Source organism: Marmota flaviventris, chromosome 1, assembly GCF_047511675.1.
Source record: "Marmota flaviventris isolate mMarFla1 chromosome 1, mMarFla1.hap1, whole genome shotgun sequence".
Lineage (NCBI taxonomy): Eukaryota > Metazoa > Chordata > Mammalia > Rodentia > Sciuridae > Marmota > Marmota flaviventris.
The window spans coordinates 219,253,701-219,280,147 of NC_092498.1; the positions used below are offsets into that span (position 1 = coordinate 219,253,701).

Here is a 26,447-nt window from a genome sequence, read left to right on the forward strand (position 1 = left end):
GCGGGAGGGGTGCTCAGGGTGTCCCCAGGAAGCAGGGGCACTGATGGACAGGGATGTGCATGAATTGGGTACAGCCATGCTTCTCTGGCACTGGGGTTGAGCCCGGGAACACTCGAGGGCACACCAAGTTATTGAGGCTGGCCTCAATTGTGATCCTCCCGCCTCGGCCTCCAGAGCTGCTGGGATGACAGGTGTGCACCATGGCACTGACCACATTCACCCTTTATTCACAAGGGTCACTTTCCTGGGTCCCCTGTCTGGGCCCCATCAGGTCCCACATGACATCAGTGCTCACGTCCCCTTGGCTCCTGTGGGCTGTGGTCACTTCTCAGACTGTCCTTGCTTCTGAGGCCCTGGACATTTGGGGCTGTCAGGAGCCTGGTGTGGCCCTGCATGGGGACTTTCCTGGTGGTCTCCTCAGGACGGACAGTTCCACAGCTCTTGGCACAGTGCCCCTGCCACCTGGCTCTGCCTCCTGTTGGTCCCCGGGTGCTGTCCCCCCCACCCCCGCTCTTGGGGACAGGCTCTGGTAGGGCCGTGCTGGGGTTTGTTGGAGCCGCCTTCAGGTCGCCGTAGCACACACCTGTGACCTACAAGGTGAGCCTGCAGCCACGATGCCGTCCCGCAGGTCGGTGCCACCTTCCACTCACCCCGCCCCCCGCCCCTCCCCCACCAACAGGTCGGGCACCACATCCTGGCTCTGGCCCAACTCCTGGGCCAGGCTCCCCGGCTGCTGGTGCTGGACAGGAGCATGGCCCTGTCCCGGGACGACCCTGTCCCGGGACGACTGGACAGCTGTGCCAGGAGCAGCTGCACCCCCAGGAGCTGGCCACACGGCTCAGGCGGCAGGACGCCCAGCAGGGGCCCTTCCTCTCCCCAGAACCCAGGCAGGCCCTGGACACCTGATGACATCTCACTAGTCCCCCTGCCCACCGTGTCCCGGGGACCTGCCACCTCTCCAGCTGGGCACCCGGGACTGGGAGACTCCTCCAGGGTCCCCTAGGCTCCTTGGGTCACCTCCTCCAGGAACCTTTCCTAACGCTGCCCTCAAGACCAGCAGGGTCCTCCCCCAGGTGACCCCAAGTCCTCTGAGCCAACGGGCGCCCTGTCCCTGTCGCGCAGGCTGCAGGACGCCACCCGGGGCAGCTCTGGGCCTGGGGGGCACATGCAGCGTTTTCTGTCCCCAGGGGTGTCCCCAGCACACCGCGGGTGCTCGGCCAAGGCCGGTGGTGTTGGGGAAACAGGTGGGGACAGTGGACAGGCGGCTGTGTGGATGGAGGCCTTCCCCTCACACGCCCCACTGGCCAGCCACCCCCACCGTGCCGTGGCTCCTGGGGTCCCCAAGCCCCTGCCCCACAGGTCTCCAGGCACCAGTGACCACCATCCCCGAGCGGGGTGGAGGCCAGGCCCCTCAGCCGCTGTGCCTGCCGGAGGGCAGGGGACAGGCTGGGCAGCCCGCCCAGGACCAGGCGCCTGTGTGGCCCTTCTCACAGGCAGGATTGGCCACTGTGGAGGACTTGCACACGGCCTGGATGCCTCAGCAGACTCCGCGGTGTGGGGGTGCCACCGGCTCACACTGGCAGCCATGCTGCCCTGGGGGCCCCAGGAGGCCACCCTCCTGCAGGGCAGGGCCTGAGCCCCACCTGGCACCGCTATGTTCAAGTCCCAGGGGCCAGGTCGTGTCACTCTGCCCAAGGGGGCCGACGCTGGCAGAGCTGGCACCTACCCAGCGGCACCCCCCTCCCCCGGGCAGGAGGGCCTGGAGGCAGGTGGCCTGGCGAGGGTCGGGGCTCTCGCTGCCCGTGCCCAGGTCTCCATGTTTTCAGGATAACGTGGTCTTGGTCTGCAGGTCGGAAGACATTTGTGACCTGTGAAGATGCCCCAGGACACATCCCAGGTCCTGTGTCCCTCCAAGTGGCAGCAGAGCAGAGCAGCAGCATGTGGCCCTCAGGGCAGGCCACGTGGGGACAGCTGCAGCCAAGCGGGGGGCCCTGACTTGACTCCCCTCAGGGCGTGGTCATGGCTGACAAAGTCCAGGGCCCCTGCACCTGCGCAGTGCTCTGGACACAGCAGTGGACACGGCCACCTCCTGCCCACAGCTCACCACCCCACAGCAGGGCCAGTGGCAGATACCAAAAGCGACGTTTAATCCTTAGTCAACAGAAGCAAGGCCAACCCTGAGTGGCGCTTGCCTGGGAAGTCCACCCTGGTCCACCCCGGCCTGAGGACGTGGCCCTGACCCGCCCCGGGCGGCTCAGGGTGCAGTCTGAGTGCAGAAGCAGCCGCCTGCCCCCAGGTCCCGCCCAGCACCTCAGCGTCCAGAGGAACCGCTGCTCTTGGCCAGGCTCACCCCTCCAGGACAGGAGCGGCTAAGAGGCGCTGGCGGTGGCTTTTGGGGAGGGCCGTCCTCGTCCTCTCCCTGGAGGCAGATGCGCTCGCCGTCTGCAGTGCTGGCACATCTGCCCTGGGCAGGGGCCACGTGGGGATGTGCGCAGGCTGCAGGACGCCAGGCTCCGTCGCCTTCCTGGCCTGCAGTGGGGACGTGCAGCGAGACGCAGGCCCAGCAGCCACACCTGGGCCAACTCCAGCTCAGGCCCCTGTCAGTCGATGAGGTAGAGGGCAGAAGGCCAGCTCTGGGTCATCTTCGCACCTTCCAGAAGCCCCTCCACAGAGGAGGCACCAGGTGCCACGCTGACACTTGTGACCCGTGAAGACTGGGCCCTCGGCCAGTCCTACTCCCCCGCTCCAGGACGCTGGTGACCGGCCTGCTCCACGGGGCAGACTCGCGTGCCACCGGCTGATGGCCCTGCTGGGGACCGCTGCCTTCACCCAAGCCTGGCTCGCCACCCCCAGCCCCACGGGCCCCGTCCCTCAGGCCCTGTCCCTCGGGCCCCCGTCCCTCGGGCCTCAGCTGGAGCCCCGGGATGTGGCTGCTTCCTGCCCCGGGGGCCACGGCTCCTGGCACCTGGTCCAGGGGTCTCAGGAGTCAGCCCGTCAGAGCAGTCCTGCAGGGAGAGCCCGGGGCAGCAGGAGGGAAGCACCAAACGCAGGGACCTGGGCAGCGCCCACTGGGCTCCAGAGAGCACAAGCACCCCTCGTGGAACCAGGAGGAGGACCCAAAGGAAGACTGCAGGGCTGGCAGGCAGGGCAGCCAAGCAGGCGGAGCCGCTGGAGAGGGCCAGGGTGCGGCTGCAGCGGGGGCAGGCGGGGGGGGGGGCCGCGGGAACCTCGCCGGGCACTGAGCACCATGTAGGAGAGGGGCCCGGCGCAGGCCTTGTCCGGGGGGCGGTGGCACCCACGTCTGCTGCAGACACAGGCAGCCCCAGCATCTCGGCGTGACATGGCGGCCGCGAGGGTCCAGAGCCGTGCACCTTCTCCCTAGGCCAAGGTCCCTGGCTGCGTGGCTCCTGGGGTGCTGCTGTCCGGGATCTTGGGCTCCTGGGCAGGGGCTGCTGCCCCCGTCTCCTCAGGTGTGGACGGTTCCTGGGGCTTCTCAGGGGGCATAGGGGACCTGACTGGTTCTTGGCTGACAGACCGAGGGGACAGCGGGGCGTCTGAGTCCTTCGGAGGCTGTGGACTGTCGGCAGGAGCCGGTGCCCACTGGGTCTGAGGTAGGTCTTTCTGCGGAAGAGAGGTGTTTGATGAGAGGGACAGGCACCCCTGTCCCTTGGCAGGGACAGCCCACGAATCACAGAGTAGTGCAGGGGGTCAGCAGAGTGGCCATCCCCAAAGGTCCAGATCCAGCTGTGCAGGAGGCCCTCAGTAGGGGGCTAGGGTGCTGGGCCCACCAGCACAGGGGCTGCAGGAGCCACCACAGCTCCTGAGGTCCAGGGCAAATGGCTGCAAAGCCTTTGGGGACCTCTCGGCCCAGCCTCAGCCCGAGGCCTGGCCTGACCCCGACCCTCCAGGGACCAACCGACTCACTCTGGGGGCAAGGCCGACCCTGGGACAGCCCCTGCAGGGTGCGGGCACCAGCGCCAAGCCCCGGTGCCAGCCGAGGGTCAGTGGGTGTCAGGACTGGCCTGCTCTTGTGCCAGGGGAGCCTGACACAAGGCACAGCCCCTGTGAGTGGCCCACTGACACCCACCGCCTGGACCCCCAGGGCAGGCGCCCACCGGGCCCGTTCTCCATGGCAGAAGCGGAGCCCAGCGCCCCCGCACAGGCAGGGCTGTGCTTGAAGGGGCGACCCTGGCAGAGGAAGCGTCAGCACGGGCAGCCGCGCAGCCTCAGTTGTGCCCAGGCCACACGGGCACGCCCAGAGCGTGCCCTTGCAGGAGCGGGACCCCACCAGGGGCCCGGTGGAGCAGGGGTGTCACTCAACTGTGGCCCAGTGAGGGCTTGGGGCGGACTCCACAGAGTCAGAGCAAACCCGTATTCACCGCAAAGCCGCTGCCCGTCCAGAAGGCGCCCAGCTCCCGGCGCCACAGCGCCACCAGGCAGCTCGTCACCAGAGTGCAGGGCACCAGGTAGAGGAGGGCGGGCTGGCCACGCTGCATGAGTGCCAGTGCCACAAACGTCACCAGGAGGCCAATGCCATAGGCTGCAGGGACAGACGGGGTGTCACCTTGGCCTGGCCAGGATCCCTCCTGCCCCTCCCGGGAACATGTTGGGCAGGGGCAGAACCAGAGAGCAAGGCCGCGAGGGCCCTGAGGTGGCACTGCGGGCAGCAGGGTCGTGGCTGCTCTGGGTGGGTGTGCAGAGCGGCTGGGCACAGTCGGCGACTGGGAAGTCCACACGTGTGCAGAGGCAGGACAGCACGACAAGGTGCGGCCCAGCCTGGGGACAGTCACACTCACGGCACACGGCACCTCGTGTGAGGGCTCTGTGACAGAGCAGGCAAAGGGGACCCAGGAAGAAAACCACATGGGTCTGCCCAGCTGCCCAGCTCGAGGCCCCCAGAACAGAGGACAGACTCAGGCCCAGGGGCTGCGGCTGCCCAGCGGCAGTGCGGTGCCTACCCACGGTGCAGGCCACAAAGTAGACCCGGGAGGACTGTGCCTGGATGTCGAACCTGTGGCAGTAGGCCACCAGCAGCCCTGCAGAGAGGACGGTGAGGACGCGGCTCACCCGGGGCCCCACTGTGGCCGGCCCGGGACCGTCAAGGGTCCCCAGGACCTGGGCCTGCCGTGTGCCAGAGCAGCTGCCCAGCATGAGAGCCACACCCAGGTGCAGGGGCGCAGCGGGAAGGACAAGGACCTGCCTCTGTCCCTGGGCAGCCGCCCCAGGCCGCCCACACCGCATGCCTGCCCTGCCAGTCCCCCACCCACTATTCCCAGGGCAGCCCTGACTGTTGGGGCTGGGCTCAGGCTCCCTGTCACGGGAGGCACCAGGCCCAGCTCTGGGGATGTCCCACAGCACCGCCCTCCGGGAACCTGCCAGCCCCAGTACCTGGCACCAGGATGTCTCCAAAGCCCAGGAGGGAGAAGGGCCGGTCACACAGGGCCAGTGGCGAGGCATTCAGCCTGGGCACCTTCAGGACCATGGGCAGCTGCACAGGAAGAGAGGGGAAGCCTTTCCCGGCACGGCCCACACCCACCACCTGCGGCCCCAAGGCCCATGCAGTCAGAACCGTACCTTCTCACGAGTGGCCGAGTCCGAGGGCCCAGTGGCCACCTCCACCATGATGCTGTTCCCGCTCTGCAGGGGAAGGGGCGCGTCAGGGCGGGGAGGAGGAGCGGGCCGGGGTGGGGGGTGGGCAGCGGTGCCTACCTTGGTCAGGAAGGGCGTGACGAAGACGAAGAAGACGTCGTAGACGAAGAGCACCAGCAGCAGCAGCGTGCAGGCCTGTGGGCGGGACGCCTGCGCTGCACGGCTGCCAGGCCCCGGGCTCTGCACACCCAGGACGCAGCCCTCGCAGGGAGGCAAGGAAGGGGCTGTGGCCGGGCCGCGGGCAGGGGCGGGGGCAGGGGCCAGGGGCAGGGGGCAGAGGGCAGAGCCAAACCCGAGGCTGCAGGGGCCTGGCAGCGACAGCTCTTCGTGAGTCCCCACTCAGGGCCCCTAAGGCCACGGGCCACTCTGGAGTGGGGACCTGGCACCACCAGGGCTTGCGACGCCCAGGACCGCCCGCCTCACCTTGAACGTGGGGAGGCGGACGGTCCTGAGCATGTAGAGGCAGAAGGCCACACCCAGCGTGTCCTGCAGGACCCACGCCCACCTGGAAGGAAGGTGCCCAGCTGACCATCTGCCCCCACCCCCCACCCCCACCCCAGTGCCCACAGGGCTGCACCTGGTCCTCAGCCACCAGGCAGCCAGGCTGCACACCTCCAGGAGCAGCCCCCCTCTCGCCTGGCCAGGGCTGGGCTGCCCAGCTCCACTGGGAGGCTGGTTGCAGGGGTGACGTCACAGTCTCCCCCCGGGGTAGGGGGCCGGGGGAGGACCCTGCCGCTGCTGCATGAGGTGCTATTTATCAGAGAGAATCTTGTGCCCAGCCAGGCTCGATATCATCCCCTGGTCCCTGGGAGAGCAATGGACCTGGGGACAGGCCTTGGGGACAAGGCATGTAGTCAAGTGCCAAGGGACAAAACCAGGTGGCCTCCCACTCCGCCCCCTCCCATCCCAACCTCACACCCCCCACCCCACCTGCAGGCTCGCCAGCTGCCTGCAGGACCGGTCCCCCCAAGCCGAACACAATGAGATCATCTCCCCTCCGTGGCAGCTTGGGACAGCCACTACTGCACCAGGTGCGGGGACAGCAGGGTTCCACTCCTGGCAGCGGACGGCTTCCCGGCTGCATCCAACCCCTTGGCTCCCGTTCCCTTTGTCCACAAAGGCCTCGAGGTGTCTCCACCTCTCCCCTGCTGAGGCTCCGAGTGGCCCTGAAGCCAGAGGCGCCTGGCTGCTTCAAGAAAAGCCCAGGGCCCTGCCAGGTGGCTGCAGGCACAGTGGGGGAGCGGGTGGGGACAGGCCAGCTGTCCCTGGGCCCTAGCATGGGCACTCCCTGCTCAGGGAGGTGGCTGGTGGTTGGGAAGCCAGAGAGAGGGAGAGGGGCCGAGGGCGGGTGTGCACAGGCTCCCTCAGGTGGGGCCCGGGCCAAGATGGGGTCGGGGACCGAGGGTGGCTCTGGGCAGCGCCCCCCTTCCCCTGGCTGTGCAGGAGGACAGGGTGCCTGGGGCATCTCTATCCAGGTTCCAATCAGGGCGGTGGCACCCAGCCAGACCCAGGTGAAACTGGATGCGGGGCCGGGGCGCCGCGGGGCCGCGGCTGGGCCAGGAGAGCAGAGCCGTGCTCTCACGCCGAGGCTGAAGCGGCTCCAGCCGGGTGGCTGCAGGAGCCCGGCCTGGAGCACCTGAGGACAGGGCCCTGCGCCCAGGGCCTGCAGGGAGGAGGGACGTACTGGTCCTCGTTGCGGAAGACGCCCCACACCACACTGACGGCGATGCAGAGGAGAGCCAGGAGCAGCATGCGGGCCTGCGGGCGCTTGTGGAAGTAGGGCAGGCTGTTGTCGGGGACCCTGGGGAGGAGCACCCATCAGCACCAGGAACCCACCCCTCAGCCCTCCCCGCCGCCCCACCCAGACCCACTCGGCTGCCTGCCCGCCTCACCCACTGTGCTGTAGGCCCTGTGGAGGCGCCCAGGGTCCTCCTGCCCACCTCCCACCCTGACAGGCTCGACACCCCCTCAGGGTGACAGCACAGGCTAGCCCCTCTCCTTGGGCAGTGCCCCGGGTGCCGGCCCTCCACACCCGCCTCCCACCTGGTCTACAGCGGCCCTCTCTGGAGCTCCTGGCTCTGGCCCTCAGCCTGCCGGGTGCCCCGACAGGCCTGGCTGCTACCCACTGGAGCCCCACAGGCCGAGGCCCCAGGCAGCCGGCTGAACTTGGTACCTCCCTGCCCCTCACAGTGACCCTGCAGCCTGGACACCTACGGCCGTGTACCTAGAGCAAGGGAACCCTGTTCCTGCTGTGTCCCCCACTGCCTTGGTCCTGGTGGGCTCTGCTGACAGCCTTGTGCTGGACAGTAGGCGAGAGGGACGCTGTCTGGGTACGTGGGGACCTGAGAACCAGCACCCACCTCTCAGCCCTGCCCTGAATTGCAGAGACAGGTGGGCACAGGAGGGAGGGGGTCCTGGCCGTCGGCAGGCAAAGCATGGCGCTTCAGGGGCCTGGAAGTGGACCACGATGCCTGTGGGGTGCCCGCCTCCCCTCCATGCGGCTCACCTGCACTCGCAGAAGGGCAGCCGGCGCACGCAGGGGGCCAGGCAGCTGTAGAGGCCGGTGGAGGAGGCCAGGCAGAAGATCCCGATGATGGCATAGACTGCGGGGGCAGGGCGGTGAGGCTGGTACCCGCGCCCACCTGCCCAGGCACCCTCGGGGGGCGGGGGGCGCACCCAGGTGGTCGTAGAAGTGGTAGAGCAGCACCAGCATGGAGCAGCACATGACCACGAACACGCCGATCATGACAGGCGTCACGTCCACCGCCGCCTCCTCCTGCTTCTCGGGCCCGTCGTCCCGCTTGTGTTTCATGTACCTTCTTGGAAGATACCACAAGGACTCGAGGTCACCAGGCACAGGGTCAGGCCCGGGGCGGGGGCAGGTCGGGCTGAACCAGCTCTGACCGCAGGGGCAGAACAGGAGCCCTCCCAGCCACCAGCCCTCGTGCTGGCCAGTGGAGATGGTGCAGGCCACTGGCCAGCCGAGTCCAACTGCCATCTGAGTGTGAGGGGCCACAGAATGGGGCAGCTCCTGGCGACAGAGGAGCATGAAAGCTCCGGGCTCCCCACACACCCCCAAGTCCCTGGGGACCTCCTTGACCTGGTGGGGACAGAACTGCTCCAAGGAGCCGCAACTCAGCAGGCTCTGGGGTGGACCACCCCCAGGGCCACGCTCTGCCCTGCCCTGCTGCTGCCCCACCTCCATCATGTGCTGGGGCCCTGGGCACTGCCCGTGCGGGAGCTCTAGACCCCCTGGCACCTACCACCATGGCCACAGCCCGCCCTCCCCACGCCCAACACTCCTCACTCACTTCCTCACATCCCGGCTCCCGGCCCAGTAGCCCCCGATGGCAACGGTGCCCACGGCCATGATGAAGATGATGACCATGTTGTAGTCCAGCACTGGCTCACTGGGTGCGTACAGCGCCACCCGCACTGCTTGGCCGAAGCTCTGCCTCAGGGAACAGGCCTCGCTGACCTCGGAGGCAGGCCGCCCGCCCTGCCCACCAGCAGAGCCTGGGGCGGGTGGGGCTGGGGGACCCTGCCCCGGGATCTCCCTCCCAGGCACTGACCCACCATCCTGACCCGCAGCAGCCAGCCCAGGCCCCTGCCCAGCGCCCTCTCCGACCCCGGGGCACAGAGCAGGCAGGTGCAGGCCTACCCTGAAGATGTCCAGCATGTCTCTGTGGCTGAGGAGGGCCACCGGGATGCCAATCTCCTCGTACTGCGTCTTGTTGCCTCCTGGGGGAACCTGGAGCCCGGAGAAGGGAGCACGCGGTCACCCCCGCCTCAGGGCCAGACCTTGCCTGCAGGCCCAGGTCCTCAGCCAGAGCCCTGGTTTGTGGAAGGGACAGGGAGGCCAGGCTCTAAGCCCCCTGGCAAGGCCCCAGCCCTGCTCCCCTCAAGGACCCTGGCAAAGGCCCAGCGGCCCCTCAGGAATGCGGACTCAAGCTGCTCCCCTTCGCCTCGCCCAGGCCCACGGCCCTGCTGCCCTCACAGGCTCCACCCACCTGGTGCTGCCCAACTGCCCAGGGGGGTCCCCCCACGGCGCTGGGCCCAGGGCTGGCTGCTGCAGCCGAAGGAGCAGCCCTCACTGAGCAGCAGACCACCCTGCCTCTGCCACACGGCTGTCCTGGAGAGGCGCAGAGCCTGGCAGGGCAGGACTGGGCTGCGGCACTCTCCCTGGAGGTGACCGCTGTCCCCGAGGGTGCACAGAAGGCCATACCAGCTTCTCCTTGCTGACGATGAGCAGCCCACGCGCCCCGCTGCCCTGGGCCAGCCGCACCTTCTCGTAGAAGGTGCAGTTCCCGCGGGCCACCAGTGGGATCTGGCTGCTGAAGCCGCTGGCGGGGAGGTCGCTCGGGGAGCACAGCAGCGAGGCCGTCCAGTTGCGCAGCTGCAGGAGAGACTGAGGGCGGACGAGGCCCTGAGTTGCCGAGGGGCGGCCCGAGACCTCACCACGCATCCAACAGGGGGGTAGCTTTCGCCTGCCCCAACCCAGGGTTCCCAGGGCCCAGCCGCGCTGTGACAGAGGGCCGCAGGAGGGACACACTGGGCTTTCTGGGGACAACAGGGCCTGGCGGGGCTTCCCAGGGGCCCAGCAGAAGGCTGAAGCCCTAGGTCTGCCACCCGAAGCCCAGGCCGTGCCCGAGTCTGCCCAGAGCCAGATGCTGCCACTGTGCACTGCAGGCAGAGGATCTCCCTGCATCTCGGGTGGCCTTGGGAGACCCCAGGCTGGGGACGGGTGCCCCCTGTGGCCCACGCAGCCCCCTTCTCTGCATTCCTGGCAAAGCAGCTGCCCTCCCGACTCAGGCTGCCAGACCTTCAGGTCCTGCCATGTGCAGGTGGCGCCTGGCACCCAGAGACTACCCAGCCTGGGCAGCACACACAAGCTGGTTTGTGGAAGAGACAGGACACTCACAGTACACACTGCGCACACACAAACGTGAGCCCACAACGTGCACAGCTGGGCGCTCAACCCGTTCACGCCCACGCCCACCTGCAGGCACATCCCGAAGCTTGTGGCACACACATACGCACACCCACAGCTCACACACACAGAGGTGGCCACGCTTGGAGGACAGATCTGTTCCGAGGAGAGAGATGGCCGCTGAGAGGGAGACGCGTGCTTGAGGTGCGATCCATGCACGGCGCAGGTGGTGGCCAGGAGCAAAGCCGTGAGGAAACGCAGGCAGAGAGGCACGCCTGTGTCTGGGTCCCCCCATCTCCCATCAGGCCTAGGACCCTGACCCTGTCCTGGCCATGCCCAGAGCGGCAGAAAGGCCCATCTCCCAGCAGGCCTCTGGACAGCTCTCATTTACGACCATGGAGACTGAGGCCCAGAGGGGCTCACTGAGGCTCCAGTGGCAGGTGACCCGTGCCCAGGGTCTGCATCCTGGCTTTGCTAACTTGGCTTTTCCACAGACTGCTGCAGGAAGAGTGGCCACGGCATGGGCGAGGCCGACGACACCCCAGCTGGGTGGGTGGAGGGGCCTCGGGCAGCGGCACTCACCGCCTTGCTGAGGTCCTGCGGCAGGTGGGCCCACTGGGGGTTGTACAGGATGCAGTAGTCCTTGCCTTTGGGGGTCCCACTCTCCGGAAGCACATGCACCATGCCGTACTCACAGGCCACCTGCAGAGGTGACATGGTGCCAGTCAGAGACCCCACGAGGTAGAGCACCCAAGGACCTGAGGACATCTGGGGATGGGGTGCTTGTGTTCACAAGGTGGCTGGGGACATTTCTATCCTCCTGTCAGCAGGACAGAGAAGAATACAAAGGAGACACACGCACGTGCATATACACACGTACTTTTCCTGTGGTGCTGGGCCAGGAGCTTAGGACGAGGAGCAGGTCAGGCAAGCACTGACCACTGAGCGACACCCGCTCCTGACGTCACACTGTAGGTGGGGGTTGGGGGAGAGCAAGGGCATGAAGGAGTCGCTTCCCAGGCAGACCCGGGTGGCCACAGCCGTCTGTGGGTCAGACCTGCAGGTCCCAGGTCTCTGCACCAACAGTGGCGCTGGGCTGGGCTCAGGGCCTGTGTGAGGCACCAGGTCCGACTCTCAGCACCACATACAGGTAATAAAAGCCTGGTCCATCAACAACACATGGCCAGGATGGCCCCACCCCATGGGGCCTCCCAGGACCAGCAGGGACGGCCGGAGAGCCAAAGTCTTGGGGGAGAGGGCAGCACATCAGTTCTGTGTCCAGGCCCTGGCAGTCACTTGTGGCCGGGGGGCAATGGCCAGGACTGTGGGGCAGGGCGGGATGTCTGACTGAGCTTCCGGCACTCCAAGAAACGGGGGGCTGGTCCCCCACCCACAGTCTGCATTACAGCTGGTCAAGAGACCAGTACAAGCGGGCCCCGGTCAGGACCCCTGCTCAACGTCCCATCAGCTCCCTGGGAAAATGAGGCAAGAAGCGGACACAACCCAGGGCCCCCAGCGGGCAGGCTGGGTGCGGCACCCTGCTCCAGGCTGCAGTGCTGCCACAGCTGATAACCCGCGGCCCCGGCCCCGCTCTCTGCCAAGCCCCAGGTGACCGCCTGGCACCTGCTGACAGCAGCTGTGAACAGTGCTGGAACTCAGGCAGAGGGCAGGACATGAAGAGACCCCTGAGGGTGGCCCAGTGGCCTGGGACAGAAGAGGGTCCAGCTGTGGGGAGACACCTTTGCACCCAAAGCCCTGCCATGCCCTCGCCCCCTCCCCCGGGCCCGGGCTCCGGGGCCTGTCTGGGCCTCAGTCCTCCGGGTGGCTACGCGGCCTCCTGTTGCCTAGGCTCCTTCCTGGCTCACTGGAGCCCTGCCAGCGTCTGACAAGGACACTCCCTCTCACGGTGACCTGTCACCTCGGGTCTGAAAAGTCGGGGTGTGGGGAGGGTGTGGCCCATGGTAGAGGGCCCTGGTGATCTGGGGAGCTCGCAGGCTGCAGAGGGGACAGGGGTCCCAGAAGAGGCCCCGGCCTTCTCAGAGCTGGACACCCACACACTTGGGGCTCCTGCGCCACGCTCCTGCAGCTCCCTCCTGCCGCGGCAGACACACTTAGTGTCTCCTGGGGACGAGCCACAGAAACAAGCAGGCAGCAGGCACTGGCGATGCATGGACGGGTGCCAACCTGCCCCAGCCATGGAGACTGGCACGGCAAGGTCCACCACACCACCAGGCCCCACAGGCCCCCAGGGCTCTGCAGAGACAAGGGTGGGGGGAAGGGAAGCTCTGGCCTGGCCAGGGCCCTGATGGCTTCTTGTGAGGACCTGGGCCCCTCCAGGGGCAGGGTGGTAAAAGCCCACAGGGCCCACCCCATGGCCTGGGCCAACATGAGGCCCCAAGCCCCACATCCCAAACTGCTGGCCACGGGGCCACAAGGCCAGCTCTGGAGCTTTGCTGGTTTTGTTGTCTCAGGTGGGTGCTGGGCCCCTGGCGCCAACCATCAGTGAGATAAGGACCCTGTCTGCCGCACAGGCTGCTGGGTGTGTCCCGGGGCACCGAGCTGAAGCTGGACAGTGTGGCTGATCACCAGCACTCTCAGGAGAAGGGGAGGGGTGGCCTGAGGACAGCAGTTTCATTCCCCGCGCCTGGTCCCACACCCACCCAACCACAACCTCTGGTCAGCTCCCCCTGCCAAGGTTCCCACTGAGGACACTGTCAGTATGGCCCCTGGTGTCCTGGAAGCCCTGGGCCCTCCCAACAAGCTCCCACAGCCCCTGGCATCTGTCCCAGGAAGGGTCTGTGGGCCGCGGAGGGGCCCAGAGTGTACAGCCCAGCCAGTCTGCCTTCTGTCTGTAGTCTGCCTGGAACAAGCACGTCCCTGAGCACAGGTCCAAGGCTCCCCCACCACACGCGCAAAGCCGAGCAGCTGCCACGGGACCACGTGCCCCACAGAGCCAAACCCAGGGGCCCTTCCCAGGAGACAGCGCCATACCACTCTGGGGGACCGTGGCTTTTAGTGAAAAGTGTCTTTTGTGCAAAACAGAATTGACAACTAAAACTGCTTCGCTTCAAAAAGGTCATTTAAGAACACAAAAGTGGGGCTGGGGATGTGGCTCAAGCGGTAGCGCGCTCGCCTGGAATGTGTGCGGCCCGGGCTCGATCCTCAGCACCACATACAAACAAAGATGTTGTGTCCGCCAAGAACTAAAAATAAAATAAATAAATATTAAAAAAAAAAAAAAAAAGAACACAAAAATGGGGCTGGGGCCGTGGCTCAGTGGTAAAGCTCTTGCCTCACTGAGTTCGATTCTCAGCAGTGCATATACATAAATGAATAGAATACGGTCCTCCACCAACAACTTACACACACACACACACACGTGCATTCATGAGTTTCCCTCCTCACAGCCTGTGAGACTGAGTTTCCGTCGAAAAGCCTGTGCTCCCCTCAGCCACCAGGAAACAGGGGCCCCCTGGGAAGTTTCCCACCTGCTGCACTAAAGGGCCTGGGAGGAGACCCCCAGAGGACCCAGCTGCAAAGGCACCCTGTGTTCCAGGTAAGCCTGAGCACGGCCTCCCCAGGGCAGACCTCAGCAGACCACGGCCTCCCCAGGGCAGACCCCACGTCACAGCCACCTGCACGCCTCACAGTCACGAGAAGGCCTGGAAATCCCGCGGAGCCGCTGCAGAGGCACCAGAAGTACCTGACACCGCAGGGAAGGTGGGCCACAGGCCACTAAGCAGCAGACCCCACTTGTGACCTTACCCTGCACCCACTTGTCCTAACTGGAAAGAGGGACGTACTATGAATGTTCCACCTGCCCAGGGTCAGAAAACACCAAAAAGTTCAGGATTGTCACCCAGCTTCTCCACCTGGGGAGAGCTGGTCTCATTTTTGTGCACCTGGATTCCAATGTCCTAGAAGTGACCTGTCTGGGAGCAGGACCTGGACACACCAGGGGTGGCAGCTGCTGTCCTTAGCCATGCACAGCATGAAGTGCTCAGCCCTCAGCCCAGCACCAAGCCTCCCATCACCTGGCCTGAGGGCCACAGGCTCTGTCCTGCCCTTACCCTCTGCCTGGGGCCACTCCCAGCCTCCCCTCCTCCGGTTCTGAGGGAGATGCCCTGGCCTCCCTCCAAGGTCCATCTGAAACACCTCCTTTGTAGAGACATCTTTCTGGTGTGTGAGGGGACACTTCTCCCTGGAGCACTGAAGCAGCCTACATGCCAGGCCTGCAGCTCCCATCTCCATGCAGATCACAGCTCACACTCCTGCTCTGGCACCCTCACCTGGACAATTCCAAGCAAACACTCCTGCCCTCTGTGGTGTCCCCACAATCCTGCAGCCACCTCTCTTGCCTTCTCCTCATTCAAAATAACTGGAGAGTGCAAAGCCCCTTCCTAAGATGGGACGCCGCGGGGCACAGCCAGGGGCTGGGGAAGCAGCCGGGAGGTGGGACAAAGGCTGAAAGGATGGGGGGCATTGCAGGGCGACAGGAAAGACAGAAGCACAGGGCCGCCGGCCGTCGGTGAGCCACCTCCGTTCAGAACAGCTAGCTGACAGGGCCACAGGGCGTGGTAAGGGATGGGGGCCGCTGGACGGCTGGCACCTGGACACGACTAGACCTGACGGGGTGAGCCGCAGTCCTGCCTGGGGGAGAACGCCCGGGAGGTGGGCGGGGGGCAAAAGCAGCCACGGGGAGAAAGGGCCAGCTGCTGGGGCTCCTCAGGGACAGCGCTGGGCCGCGGCGAGCGGCGGCAGAGGCCGAGGGCCAGAACCCGGGCGGAAGGTCCCGGCGGCAGCCAGGAGGGGGGCAGGCCCGGAGACGGGACATCACTCTGACGGCGTGCGCCGGCTAGCTCGGGGACTGTCCCCGCTGGGACCCGACCGTCAGCGGCGCGGCCGCTCCTGGCCCGCACCCCAGACGCCCCCTTGGCGGACCCGCAGCCTCGGCTCAAGGCGGGGATCTCCTCCAAGGTCAAGGGTAAAAGACGGGGCAGGGGCTCGCCCCCTCCAGGGCGGGCTCTCCACTCGGCCTCGAGCTGCCGGGCTGGGGAGGCCGCGCTGGCCGCCGGACGCCGGGCCTCCCGGCACCTGGCGGGGCGCGCAGCGTCGTGCCCACCGCGCGGGCGGGACGCCGCGGCTGGGAGGGCGGCAGGCACCGCCGAGGCCCCAGGGCCCGGGAGCGGCCGGAGACCCCGCGACGCGGCCCGGGGGAGAGGGGCCGCGGCCGCAAGGTCACAGCCGGCTCGGGGCGCGCGGGGGTCGGGCCGAGGGCGGCAGCCGCGGGGCCGCGGGGCCGCGGAGCCCTCACCTCGGCTGCGAGGAACAGAAAAGCGGTGACAAGCCGCGCCAGCACCGCAGCCGCCATGTCCGCGGGTCCCGCCGCAGCCGAAGGCACCAGTTTCCCAGCGACGCCCCGGGCTCCGCACCGCGCATGCGCTGTTTTGCGCGCCGGGTCAAAGGGCGCGGCGCCTGCGCAGATCGGCCGGAGGCAAGATGGCGGTGCGCGGGCCGGCGGAGGGGGTGGAGGCCGTGGGCGCGGGGCCGCGGGGGCCGGGGCCGGGGTGCAGAGGGGGTCGGGGTGCAGAAGAGGACGGGGACGCGGTGGAGAGGGGGACGGGGTGGAGAAGGGGACGAGGACAGAGTGTAAAGGGGGACAGGTTCACGAGGAATGGGGACGGAACGCAGAGGGGGACGGGGATGGGGTGCACGGGAGGTCGGGGTGCAGAGGAGGTCGGGGTGCAGAGGGAGACGGTGCAGAGGGGGACAGGGCCACGAGGAATGGGGGCGGGGTGCAGAGGGGGACGGGTGCAGAGGGGGACAGGACGGGTCCACGAGGAATGGGGTCCGTGTGCAGAGGGGGACAGCCACGAGGAATGGGGACGGAGCGCAGAGGGGGACGGGGACGGGGTGCACAGGAGGACGGGGTGCAGAGGGAGACGGGTGCAGAGGGGGACAGGACCACGAGGAATGGGGATGGGGTGCAGAGGGGGACGGGATGCAGAGTGGATAGTGCCATGGGGAACGGGAAGGGGTGCAGAGGGGGACAGGGCCACGAGGAATGGGGACAGGGTGCAGAGGGGGACGGGCTGCGGGGAACGGGGATGGGATGGGGTACAGAGGGGGAGAGGGGCTCCAGGTCCGCTCCTATAGCGGGTGCTCCCCCTGGGTTAGGGACGGGAGCTGCGGGTGGGGAGGCCATGGGGGTTGAGGGCTGCGGATGGCAGCCACACGTGCTGTGCCCCCCTCAGGACAAAGAGAAGAAGAAGAAGGAGAGCATCTTGGACCTGTCCAAGTACATCGACAAGACCATCCGGGTGAAGTTCCAGGGGGGCCGTGAAGGTGAGGCCCAGGGCACGCTGGCTTGGCGGTGCAAACGGCCGTGAAGAGGGGTCTGCGCGCTTGACCGAGCCACTTTGCACAGTCAGACTGACCCAGCTGGAAGGGAGTGGGGACGCTGAGGCTCGGGTGGGGGCACAACACAACCCAGTGGCACAGCTGGGTCGGACTCAGGACCTGGCCTCCCACGTGGTCCCGTGTCTGCAGCCCGCCCCCCCCCCCCCCCCCGCCCCAGCTTCCTGGTGTCTTGGCTTCTGTTCCTGCTCCCCAGACACCAGGGCCTTCCCTCGGCCTCTGCACCTGTGGGGCCGGGGGGTCTCTGGCTGGCCATCCCCAGCACTGCAGCAGATGAAGCAGCAGGCCCGGCCTCCCCCCACCCCCTTTCCAGGCCAGGAGCACGGCGGGTGGTGACCACCAGAGTGGCCCTAGATAGGGCCAGTGTCCCCTGTAGCAGTTTCCACTGGTGGGGAACCACAACTCTGTGACCAACCTGCACATGGTGGCCAAAGGAACCTGTCAGGGTGGGTTCCCTCGCGCCTGCTCGGACCCTACAGGGCTCCCCGCTCCGGGTCAAGCCTGCCCTCCTCCAGCAGGTGAGGGCCCAGCACTCACTGCCGCTCGCTCTGTGCTCGCCGTCTCGGGGCGAGCCCTGCGTCTGGCCTGTGCAGGACCTAGCAAGAGCAAGGCTCTCACAGCGCAGGAGCCAGCCGGGTGCCGCGGCCCTGTGGTCCACGGGTGAGAGCAGCAGTGGGCCCTGGACTCTGGTCCCAGGCAGCTGCCCTCTCTGAGTCTCAGTGTCCTCGTGGCATACGGGGGCTGCCTCCACCTGCTCCCCAGGGGGCTGTGTGACTCCAAGGCTCTTGGCGGAGGCCGAGGCGGCTCCTCCCTCCTCAGATGGGGACTCAGGCGCCACCATGAGGTGGACAGTTGGTATCAGAGCCTGGAAAGCACACACCTGAAAGTCCAGGTGCAGCCCCCAGGTCAGCTCCGAGCTGGGCCCGGGCATGCAGGGTGTCGGAGTGGACGCGGCTCTTGCTTTCCAGGGGCTGTCTTTGTTTCCTAATGTGGGTAGCAGATGGCCAGCGGGTTCAGTACCTCCCAGGTTCACAGGCCGAGAGCCCAGCGCCTAGGGCACAGGGTCTCAGACGTCACGAGACGGGTCTCTTTGGGCCTGTCCACACAGACCCCACCCCCTTCCCAGCGTGCTGGATGTGGGCAGAAGTCAGTTCCTTGTAGTTGTGGGCTGGGCCCTGGGCTTGTGATGTTGGTGTCTGTGGACCCCATTCCTGCCCGGGCCTCTCTGCACATGGCAGCTTGCTCCCGTGGCGTGGGTTGGGCAGACGTGTTCACATTGAGCGCCGGCTGGAGAAGGTCTTTGAGAAAGTGCCTGGGTCTTGAAGTTCCCACCTGATTAGACCAGGCCCACCACAGTCATCTTCCTTAGGTCAACTCAAAGGCCTTTCCTCATTGTCACATGACCTAATCTTAAGAGAGACACCCTGTGAGAGCCCAGGGCCAAACCCACAGTCGAGCATTCACCCAGGTCAGGGGGGGTCCATTTGTAGACCTGCCTGGCAGCCGCAGCTCTCAGCCCGTGATCAAGACGGAATCACAGGTGCCCCTGGGTCTGCAACTGCACCCCCTCCCTGCAGCCCACCAGGCAGGCGCTCTTGCTCAGAGACGGCCCCCCCAGAGCCAGGGGCCTCTCGGGCATCAGGGCCAGGCATGAAGGCCCAGCAGGGTGCGGACAGCTCCGCCTTTGCAGCTGCAAACAGAGTGCAGAGGGGGGCGGGGGGCGGAGGGGTACAGGGTCACGGGGGCGAGGGAACCTGGACAGGCGGCACCAGGTGCATGGGGGTCCTGGAGGAAGAGGCCAGAGGCTGGAAGCAGGGGGCAGAGCAAGGCAGTGACCTCAGGAGTGACCTGGCAGGATGCGCCCTAGGAGCCCTGTCCCTTGAGGACGTGTGAGGAGGCGAGACAAGTCACCTTTTCTTTTCATCTTTTCTGGGAGGACGGGCCAAGAGAAAGGGGTTTCATGACGTTGGAAACCCACGCGCATTGGCCCCTCAGCACCCTGGACAGCCTCCTTCCTGGGTGCTGTGCACTCCCAGCGCTGCCCTGCCTTCCCACAGTGGTGACCGACACCAGGTGGCGCTCTCCAGGCACTGCCCGCTGCCGCCTGCTGGCCCAGGGGTTCTGACCAGAGGTGGTGGTAGCTGTCACCTCGCCCTCCTGGAGCCCCCCTGGGTCCCCATACCTGCACTGGGCATCCCCTGGCAGGAGGGGACATCCGCTGGCCACCCCAGGCCCCTTTCCGACATCTGCCGCTGACCTTGGCTTTGCCTTCTCCCGGTGACCTCTGTCAGCCAGTGGAATCCTGAAAGGCTTCGACCCGCTGCTCAACCTCGTGCTGGATGGCACCATCGAGTACATGCGGGGTGAGTCCAGCGGGAGGGGCCGGAAGGCTGTCCGTCGCCTTGGGGGCGTGGGAGATGCATGCCCTGCCGGTTGTCCCTGGGGTCCGGTTGTCCCTGGGGTTGTCCCTGGGGTCCGGCAGCCTGCGGTGCTGGAGCGGGCGGGGCCACAGGGAGGGGAGCTCGCGGAGAGCTGCTCCTAGCCGTCCTCCCCTCCTGGCCCGTCCCCCACCCAGAGGGACCGCATCCCCTGTGTCTCCTCCTGGGGGAGCACCTGCCCCGGCGGCCCAGAGTGCCAGCCCTGCCCTGCCCGTCAGCCCAGGTCCCCAGCTCAGCAAGGCACCAGGGGACGCAAGGACCTCGGGAAGGAGGAGGTCTGGCCCTTGGGCCTGTCCCCGAGGTTAGACAGGATCTGCTCTTGTCCCCTTATGGTCATCCCCCGTCGTGGGAGGAAGAGGCAGGAGGGTCAAGGGCTCCCAGCCTCAGCAGCTGCGCCAGGTCCTCTGTCAAAACAAGGTCTGAAGGGGCTCTGGGGTGGCTCGGTGGGTGCGCACCCCTGGTCCCGACCCGTACCTGAAAACCATGGGGGCTGGGCTGAAGCCCCGCCTCACGTGGGCAAGGCCTGGGTCTGACCCTGGCACCGACCCAAAGTAAACTCTCTGCACGTGCCTTCAGCAGTAGAGAAGGCCCCGCGCCACCCGCATGCCACCCGCATGTCACCTTGGGCGCCTGGGACCCCACGTAGCCCCAGGGTCAGGGCACCTGAGTTCCCTGGGCCTCGGACCTGGAAGCTGCACACGGTTGCCCGCAGCTGTGGCCCCGTGGTCACACACCAAGAGAGGCTGCCCGTGAGGTCCTGGTCACTCGCAGCGTCCGCCCATGGGGTGAGGGTGGAGCCGCCGCCCGGCCCTTAGACGGGGTCTTGCTGACACGCGGGGTGCTGTCTGTCCTCCCGCAGATCCCGATGACCAGTACAAGCTGACGGAGGACACGCGGCAGCTGGGCCTGGTGGTCTGCCGCGGCACCTCCGTGGTGCTCATCTGCCCGCAGGACGGCATGGAGGCCATCCCCAACCCCTTCATCCAGCAGCAGGACGCCTAGTGGCCGCCTCGTGGCCGCCTCGTGGACTCAGCCGCCCCAGTGGGGGCAGACGTGTGTTTTCTTAATAAAATGTCAAGCTCAGGACGCGAGCACTCGGGTCTGCCAGGCGGGGTCCCGCTGTGACTGGGCATGCACAGCCCTGCGGGCACGGGCCAGCGAGCTGGGGCCTGGTTCTGTGAGGACCCTGCAGAGCTGCCTGCGGCCACCCACCCCCACTCCGCCCCGCTCCCGAGTCGCAGTGGACAGCACCCTGGACAGCTCCCTGCAGCTCACCACCCCACTCAGAAGTGGGGCTGCAGGCCAGGCAGGGCCTCTCCAGCCTCTCAGCAGGCGCAGCCCAGCCTGTGGGCCTTCCTGGCCCATCTCCCCAGCGTCCTTGTTGGGACCACCCTGGACACTGACCCCACTGAGTGTGATCACCTGGAGGCCAACAGCGTGGCGGGGGCTAGAACCAGGGGCCCCGCAGCTGGACAGACAGGAGCCTGGGTGGGAGGGGAAGCTGCAGGCTGGCCTCTGATGACCGCCCAGCTGGCACAGGCTACCACAGGGTCTGGGCCCTGAGGGCCTGCCGCACCCAGCCACCTGGCCAGTCCCGCCCCGCAGCTCCCCATCAGAGGTCTCCTCCCTGGGCCAGGAGGGGTTCTGCCGGCTCAGCCTCGGGCATCGATCGCCCCAGGGAAGAGGGCGTGCCCTGCTCCCCAAGTGCTGCGCCACACCCCTGCCAGGGGGTAGGCCCCCCCAGGTGACAATGGGGCCAGGACAAGCTGAGCACTCGAGCCCCTGGGCCAGGGCCCTCGCTGGGTGGCAGGCCTCTGGGAGCCCTGTGGGCAGCAGGTGGTCTGCAGTGGGTCAAGCACAGCACAGATCTGCTGCGCTCAGGAAGACGGGGTTCTGCCTCCGCACCCCGCACTGGCCTCCTGCCTTGTTCAGAGGTCAGCGTGGCCGGGCGTGGTGGCCACACCTGCCCTCCCAGCTCCTCGGGAAGCCGAGGCAGGAGGACCACAAGTTCCAGCCTCGGCAACTTGGCCAGGCCCGTCTCAAAAAGGGCTGCAGATGCAGCTCCGTGGAAGAGTGGCCGGGGCCCCCCCGCAGCCCTGCAAAAACGAACCAACCAGGAGGTGAAGAAGCTGTTCTGTGCCACTGGGCTTCACAGACGCTTGTCACAGCGAAAGTTCATAGAGACCTGCTGACGGCAGCCTGTGGCAACATGCAGAGTCCGCGCGCGGTGGCAGACCACGCAGGACGGGGTGGTTAAGACCTTCTGCTCTGCGCATTCAAGCTTGTCAGAGATGGGGGCCCGGGGGCACTCGCCCGCATCTGATCCTAGAAGCTCAGGAGGCTGGGGCAGGAGGACCACAAGTTCAAGGCCAGCCTCAGCACCTTAGCCAGCACTGTCTCTAAATGAAAAGTAGAAGGGCTCGGCCCTCAGTGGGAAATCAGTCAGTCAGTGGCTAAGAAGCTCCTGAAGGGCACGTGCCCACCTGGTCCTAAGGACAGCTGCCGAGGAGTGTCACCCAGCTCTGAGCACTTAAATATTTTCAGAGGAGAAATCCAATACTTAATGTCGTCCCTTTAACATTACATTGAGAAGTTCACGTTCTACAAGGCGTCAGGGAAGGGCCGAGACAGAGGGACTTGGAGACCCGGAGAGGGGCCAGGGAGGGACGAGGACACTGGTCCTGTGACACTGATCCCCGGACCCGTCAGTCCCAGCACCGCAGCCACCGTGGCGCCGGGCCGTCCCCCGACCCCAGCAGGGCCACCCTTCCACTCCCTGCTCCTGGTCAGCACAGGCCTCAGGCTCAGTGGGGGGCTGCGCCCATCGACCAGGGGCCAGGCCTGCTGCACGGGCCCTGGGTGACCACAGCCCTCGGCTTCCAGGTCCTGCCGAGAGGCTCCGCTCTTGGGGACAGATGGAGGTCCCTGCAGGCAGAGGAGCAGGTTCCGCCTCGGCCCCTGGGACTTGGCCTCACAGCAGGTTCCAGAAGCTTCTGATGGTGGAAAAGACCCTGAGGCTCTGGCGGTCAGCTCTGCCTCTCCCCACCCCAGCTGCTGCGTCTCCGAGTAGCCCCCCCACACCCTGCAGCGGGTCCCAGAGGCGAGGAGGTGGCTCAGAGAGGCTGGCTCAGGGGGCCAGCCACAGCGGACTCTCCCGGCTCCAGACCCACCCGGGACTCGGCGACCGGCCGTCTCGGTGCAGAAAGTGAGGCCCAGGGTAACTGGGAGGGGCCGAGGGGGACGCTGGAGAGCCGGGCGGCTCGCTCCCCGGGCCCGCCCCCACTCAGCCAGCCGGTGGTCCCAGCCCCACGCCACCCTTGGAGGACCCAGACGAGCTGTGTCCGCGGGACTCGGCCACAGACGCCCTGCACACCTGGGCTGGGCCACTGCTGTCCTGCAGTGAGACTGCAGAGGGAGACTGGACACAGACCAGGGCAGGGAGGGGACGGGGGAGGCTCGCAGGGCCCAGGGGTCCTGGTTCCCACGGGGACCACAGGCCTGACGTCATCACCACCCGTGTCCCCCTCCACCTGGCACCTGCAGGAGTGAGTCCGGCTGGCTCCCGCCCCAGGCAGGGACGCCCCGAGGGACAGTGCCTGCCCTGAGTTTCTCTTCAACGTCCTGCCTCCACTCAGGGCCTGGTCGGACCAGGCCTGCACTTCCGGCCCCCTGCCCCCAGGGGTCAGGATTCCCCAGGAACGAAGATGCCACAGCACCAGGTCTGCGGTGGCCAGCTGTCACCCGGCGGCCCGGGAGGCTGAGGCAGGAGGATGGCGCGCTCAAAGCCAGCCCCGGCACCTCAGTGAGGCCCCAAGCAACTCCGTGAGACCCTGTCTCTAAAATATAAAAGGGACCACAGATGTGGCTCAGTGTCCTGGGTCCAATCCCGGGTCCCCAAAAGAAGAGGAGGTAGGGAGGGGGGAGGGGAGGGGGAGGCCAGCAGAGCCTGCAGAGGCCAGGAAAGGCCCGGGGTCTCCTGACGGGTGGCCTGGGTCGCACCCCTGCTGCTGAACAGGCCTCTGAGTTCCTCCCCTGCCTGTGGCCTCCCAGCCCCTGCCCGTCTCCCCATCTCAGGAGCCAGCCCTGCCAGGCACCCATGACCGTGGGTTCACCTTGGCCTCTCATCGCCTTTGGCCGAATGGGAGGGGCTGACACCTGACCTTCAGAGTGGACGCCGAGGGCCGGGCAGCTCAGTGGTGAGCACTCCTCAACTCGCGAGGCCCTGGCTCCAATCCCAGCACCACAAAGTGCAATGAGGTGGGGTCATGCTGGGGCACCCACCCGAAGCCAGGGAGAAGGGGACATTCCCAGGTCATTTTTGAGACCAGCATAACCCCACCCAAAGGAGAAAATCCACAGGCCAGTGTCCCTTGTGACCAGAGAGGCAACAGCCTTGGCCAGAAATCAGCAAGTCCAGCTGTCTGTGAAGAGGGTGGCGTGTACAGGAGTGTGCCCGCCTGTCGTCCCAGCCGCTCGGGAGGCTGAGGCAGGAGGATGGCAGATCCAAGGCCCACCTGGGCAACTCACGCTCACGCTCAGCGTGGGCCCGACTTCCCTACCACAGGCCCCAGAGTCGGGCCGGCTTCCCGCTCCTCGCTCCCCTCTGCTGCTGGGAGTTGGACCCAGGACCCTGCGCACGAGGCGAGTGCACTCTCCACTTCTGTGTGCCTCAGAGGAGGGATCTTTCGATGGTGGATGAGTGAGCTTCCTTCTGAGCTCGGGTGGGGGCGGTTACTTACTTAGGAGACGGTTCTTGGAGTTCCCGCCTCTGTACCTAGAATCGTCCCACATGGCCACCCAAGCCAACCCTTGTCTAGAACCCTCTATGGCTCTTAACTTCCCTTAAGACGACCTGAGTGCCTCTTGCTCACTCCAGGCAACTCTGAACATACCTGATTGTTGGCCCGGCTCAGGCAGGTGGTAAATATTATATGCCCGTTCACCCCTCCCCAAAGCCACAGGACTCATGATGCCCACTTTACAGATGAGGCTATTGGGGCTCAGAGAGGCTCACGCCTAGCCTGAGGTCACACAGCAAGTATCCAGGCAAGCTGGAGCCTGGCCTCAGACCCAAGGTCCCAGTTACTCCTCACGTTTTTCCTCTTAGCAACTGAGGACTCCTGCCTTCATTACAGAGGGGAAGCCACTTGGGGCCACACTGACCTCTACTGCTGACCTGTTACCACCATTGCTCTGGGGAGACAGGAGAGGGAGGGGCTGTCATTTTATCAGGAGGCACAGGAAGAATCCTGCCAGGGAGCCCCCCACCAGCCCCCAGCCAACCTCACACCCTCCCCACAATAGCATGCGGGGCTGAGAGTGGGCAGTGCCCTTCCTGTCCCCAGCCCCTCCCGCGGCTTCCCCATCCAGAGCTGCCCTTTCCTCCCCGGTGGTCCGTCTCCAGGGCAACGTCCCCGGCACAGGTGGCCGTAACCTTGGCAACCAGGTACCACCCCCACTGTCTGGGAGGTTGTGACCTGGCAGCCCCTCCCACGCAGCCCTTGCCCCCGCCAAGGCAGCACCCATGGAGGACCCACTGGGATGCTGGGCCCAGAGAGGACAAGGGACACCCCAAGGTCACCAGCAATGAGTGGCTGGCCCTGGGACTTCACCCGCCCTCATCCAGCTACAAGCCACAAACATGAGCTGTTCCTCCGCGGAGACCTACTAAGCCCTCCTCGCTGTGCCCGTACCTGTCGGGTGAACCGGGTGCCGGCTGCAGCCCAGCAGGGGGCAGGGCACCGACAGAGTAAGTTGCCAAGGAGCTGGGGAGGAGGGACAGAGGCAGCCAGGGCGGCGGTGAGTCAAGGGGAAGTGGGGGCCGCGTCGGGGGACAAGGACAGCTGCGCCCCCACCTGCGCCGCACACCAGGCCTAGGCGGGCCCGGCCCCCAGGGCTCGCCCTGCCACGTGTCCAGAGCCACGACCCCCAGCAGGACAGAGCCACCAAGCCAGCATCTAGGTGCTATGTGACCTCAGGCTGGTCACTTCCCCTCTCTGACGCCTGCATCTCGGGGCTCTTGGGAGAAGGTCTTCACTGAGGGCCGACTGTGGCCAAGCAACGGGCAGGGAGCCCCTCCGGGCCCGAGGCCGCTCCCCGGTCACGGGTGGCACGTTGAGGTTGGGTGGAGCCCTGCCGCCTCCCAACCAGGACATGGCAGGACCGGACTCGCATCAGGTGGCCAGCTAATGTCCCTGGCCCTCCCTGAGGACGCTGCCCTGACCTCAGCCCGGGTCAGGCACCAGCCATCAATGTGGCCTCCCACCACCTGTCCCGGGTCCTGGGCCCTGCTGCAGCTCCCTCCCTGTTGCCTGGCATGGTGGACCAAGGCCTCAGGACTCCCTGCCCCCGGGAGCCCCGAGATGCAGGTATCAGCCTCAGAGGCTCAGGGGGGCGTGGCCAGCCTGAGGCCACCCGGCGGCACCCAGCCTTTGGGGGGGGGGCAGGGAGAGAGGTCATGTCCTTCTTCCAGACCTCCCTGAGGCCACCCACCTCCTGCCGGTCCCGCGGGGGCCTGGCCTGCGGCCTCCCGGGATGCAGTTCTGGGCCTCTGGCCAACGCGACAGTCTGGGAACACAGCGGTCGAGTCACAGGTGGCTCTGCTGGTGCGGAGCCACTCCTGAGGCTGCTCAGGACACAGAGGGTGGAGGATGGGTCAGGGGTCGGCAGTGGACGCCGGTTCCCAGGGGCCAGGCCAGCTCCCCTCCCCTCCCCGGGACAGATGGCACCTCAGAGTCTGTCAGCCCATCTGTGACATGGGGACATAACAGGCCGGGTCGAGGCAGGGAGGACGAGGCAGGAGCAAGGCCTGCTTGAAGGAGCCTCAGAGGTGCCGTCCAGCGCTGGTCCTCCAGGGCACCACCACCACCCTCTTCCTCGGCGCAGCTGTCCTGGGGCCCGGACTCCACGCTCTGATCCCAGGGCTTGTTCCCACCAGGGAGCCTCCCCTCAGGGAGGGGACAGAGCCCAACCCGGCTGTGATGGCCTGGGCCCGCTGGGGCCCCTCCCGCGAG

The 26,447-nt window shown here is 66.7% G+C and overlaps 2 protein-coding genes across 11 annotated transcripts; one reads left to right on the plus strand and one right to left on the minus strand.

Moving 5' to 3' along the window:
• Window positions 1-2,125: 2,125 nt before the first annotated feature.
• Window positions 2,126-16,009, minus strand: Sppl2b (signal peptide peptidase like 2B). 10 transcript variants are annotated; one of them, XM_027952426.2, is made up of 16 exons: window positions 15,894-16,009; window positions 11,162-11,281; window positions 9,875-10,057; window positions 9,311-9,400; window positions 8,961-9,100; window positions 8,326-8,465; window positions 8,156-8,252; window positions 7,874-7,948; window positions 7,334-7,450; window positions 6,073-6,154; window positions 5,710-5,784; window positions 5,575-5,637; window positions 5,389-5,488; window positions 4,959-5,036; window positions 4,380-4,540; window positions 2,126-3,621 (listed from the first exon to the last, which is right to left on the minus strand). In XM_027952426.2, the coding sequence occupies exons 1-16, from the start codon at window positions 15,948-15,950 to the stop codon at window positions 3,379-3,381; spliced, it is 1,821 nt and encodes a 606-aa protein (XP_027808227.2). In that variant the 5' UTR covers window positions 15,951-16,009; the 3' UTR covers window positions 2,126-3,378. The 10 variants fall into 10 exon arrangements, with proteins under 10 accessions (XP_027808227.2, XP_027808226.2, XP_027808230.2 ...); XM_027952425.2 differs by having other exon boundaries at window positions 8,326-8,468; XM_027952429.2 differs by having other exon boundaries at window positions 8,326-8,468; window positions 8,961-9,104; window positions 15,894-15,974.
• Lsm7 (LSM7 homolog, U6 small nuclear RNA and mRNA degradation associated) lies at window positions 15,992-20,517 on the plus strand. Its single transcript, XM_071604226.1, has 4 exons — window positions 15,992-16,084; window positions 16,834-16,924; window positions 19,288-19,359; window positions 20,294-20,517. Exons 1-4 carry the CDS (start codon window positions 16,079-16,081, stop codon window positions 20,434-20,436), a joined length of 312 nt encoding a protein of 103 aa, XP_071460327.1. The 5' UTR covers window positions 15,992-16,078; the 3' UTR covers window positions 20,437-20,517.
• Window positions 20,518-26,447: the final 5,930 nt, after the last annotated feature.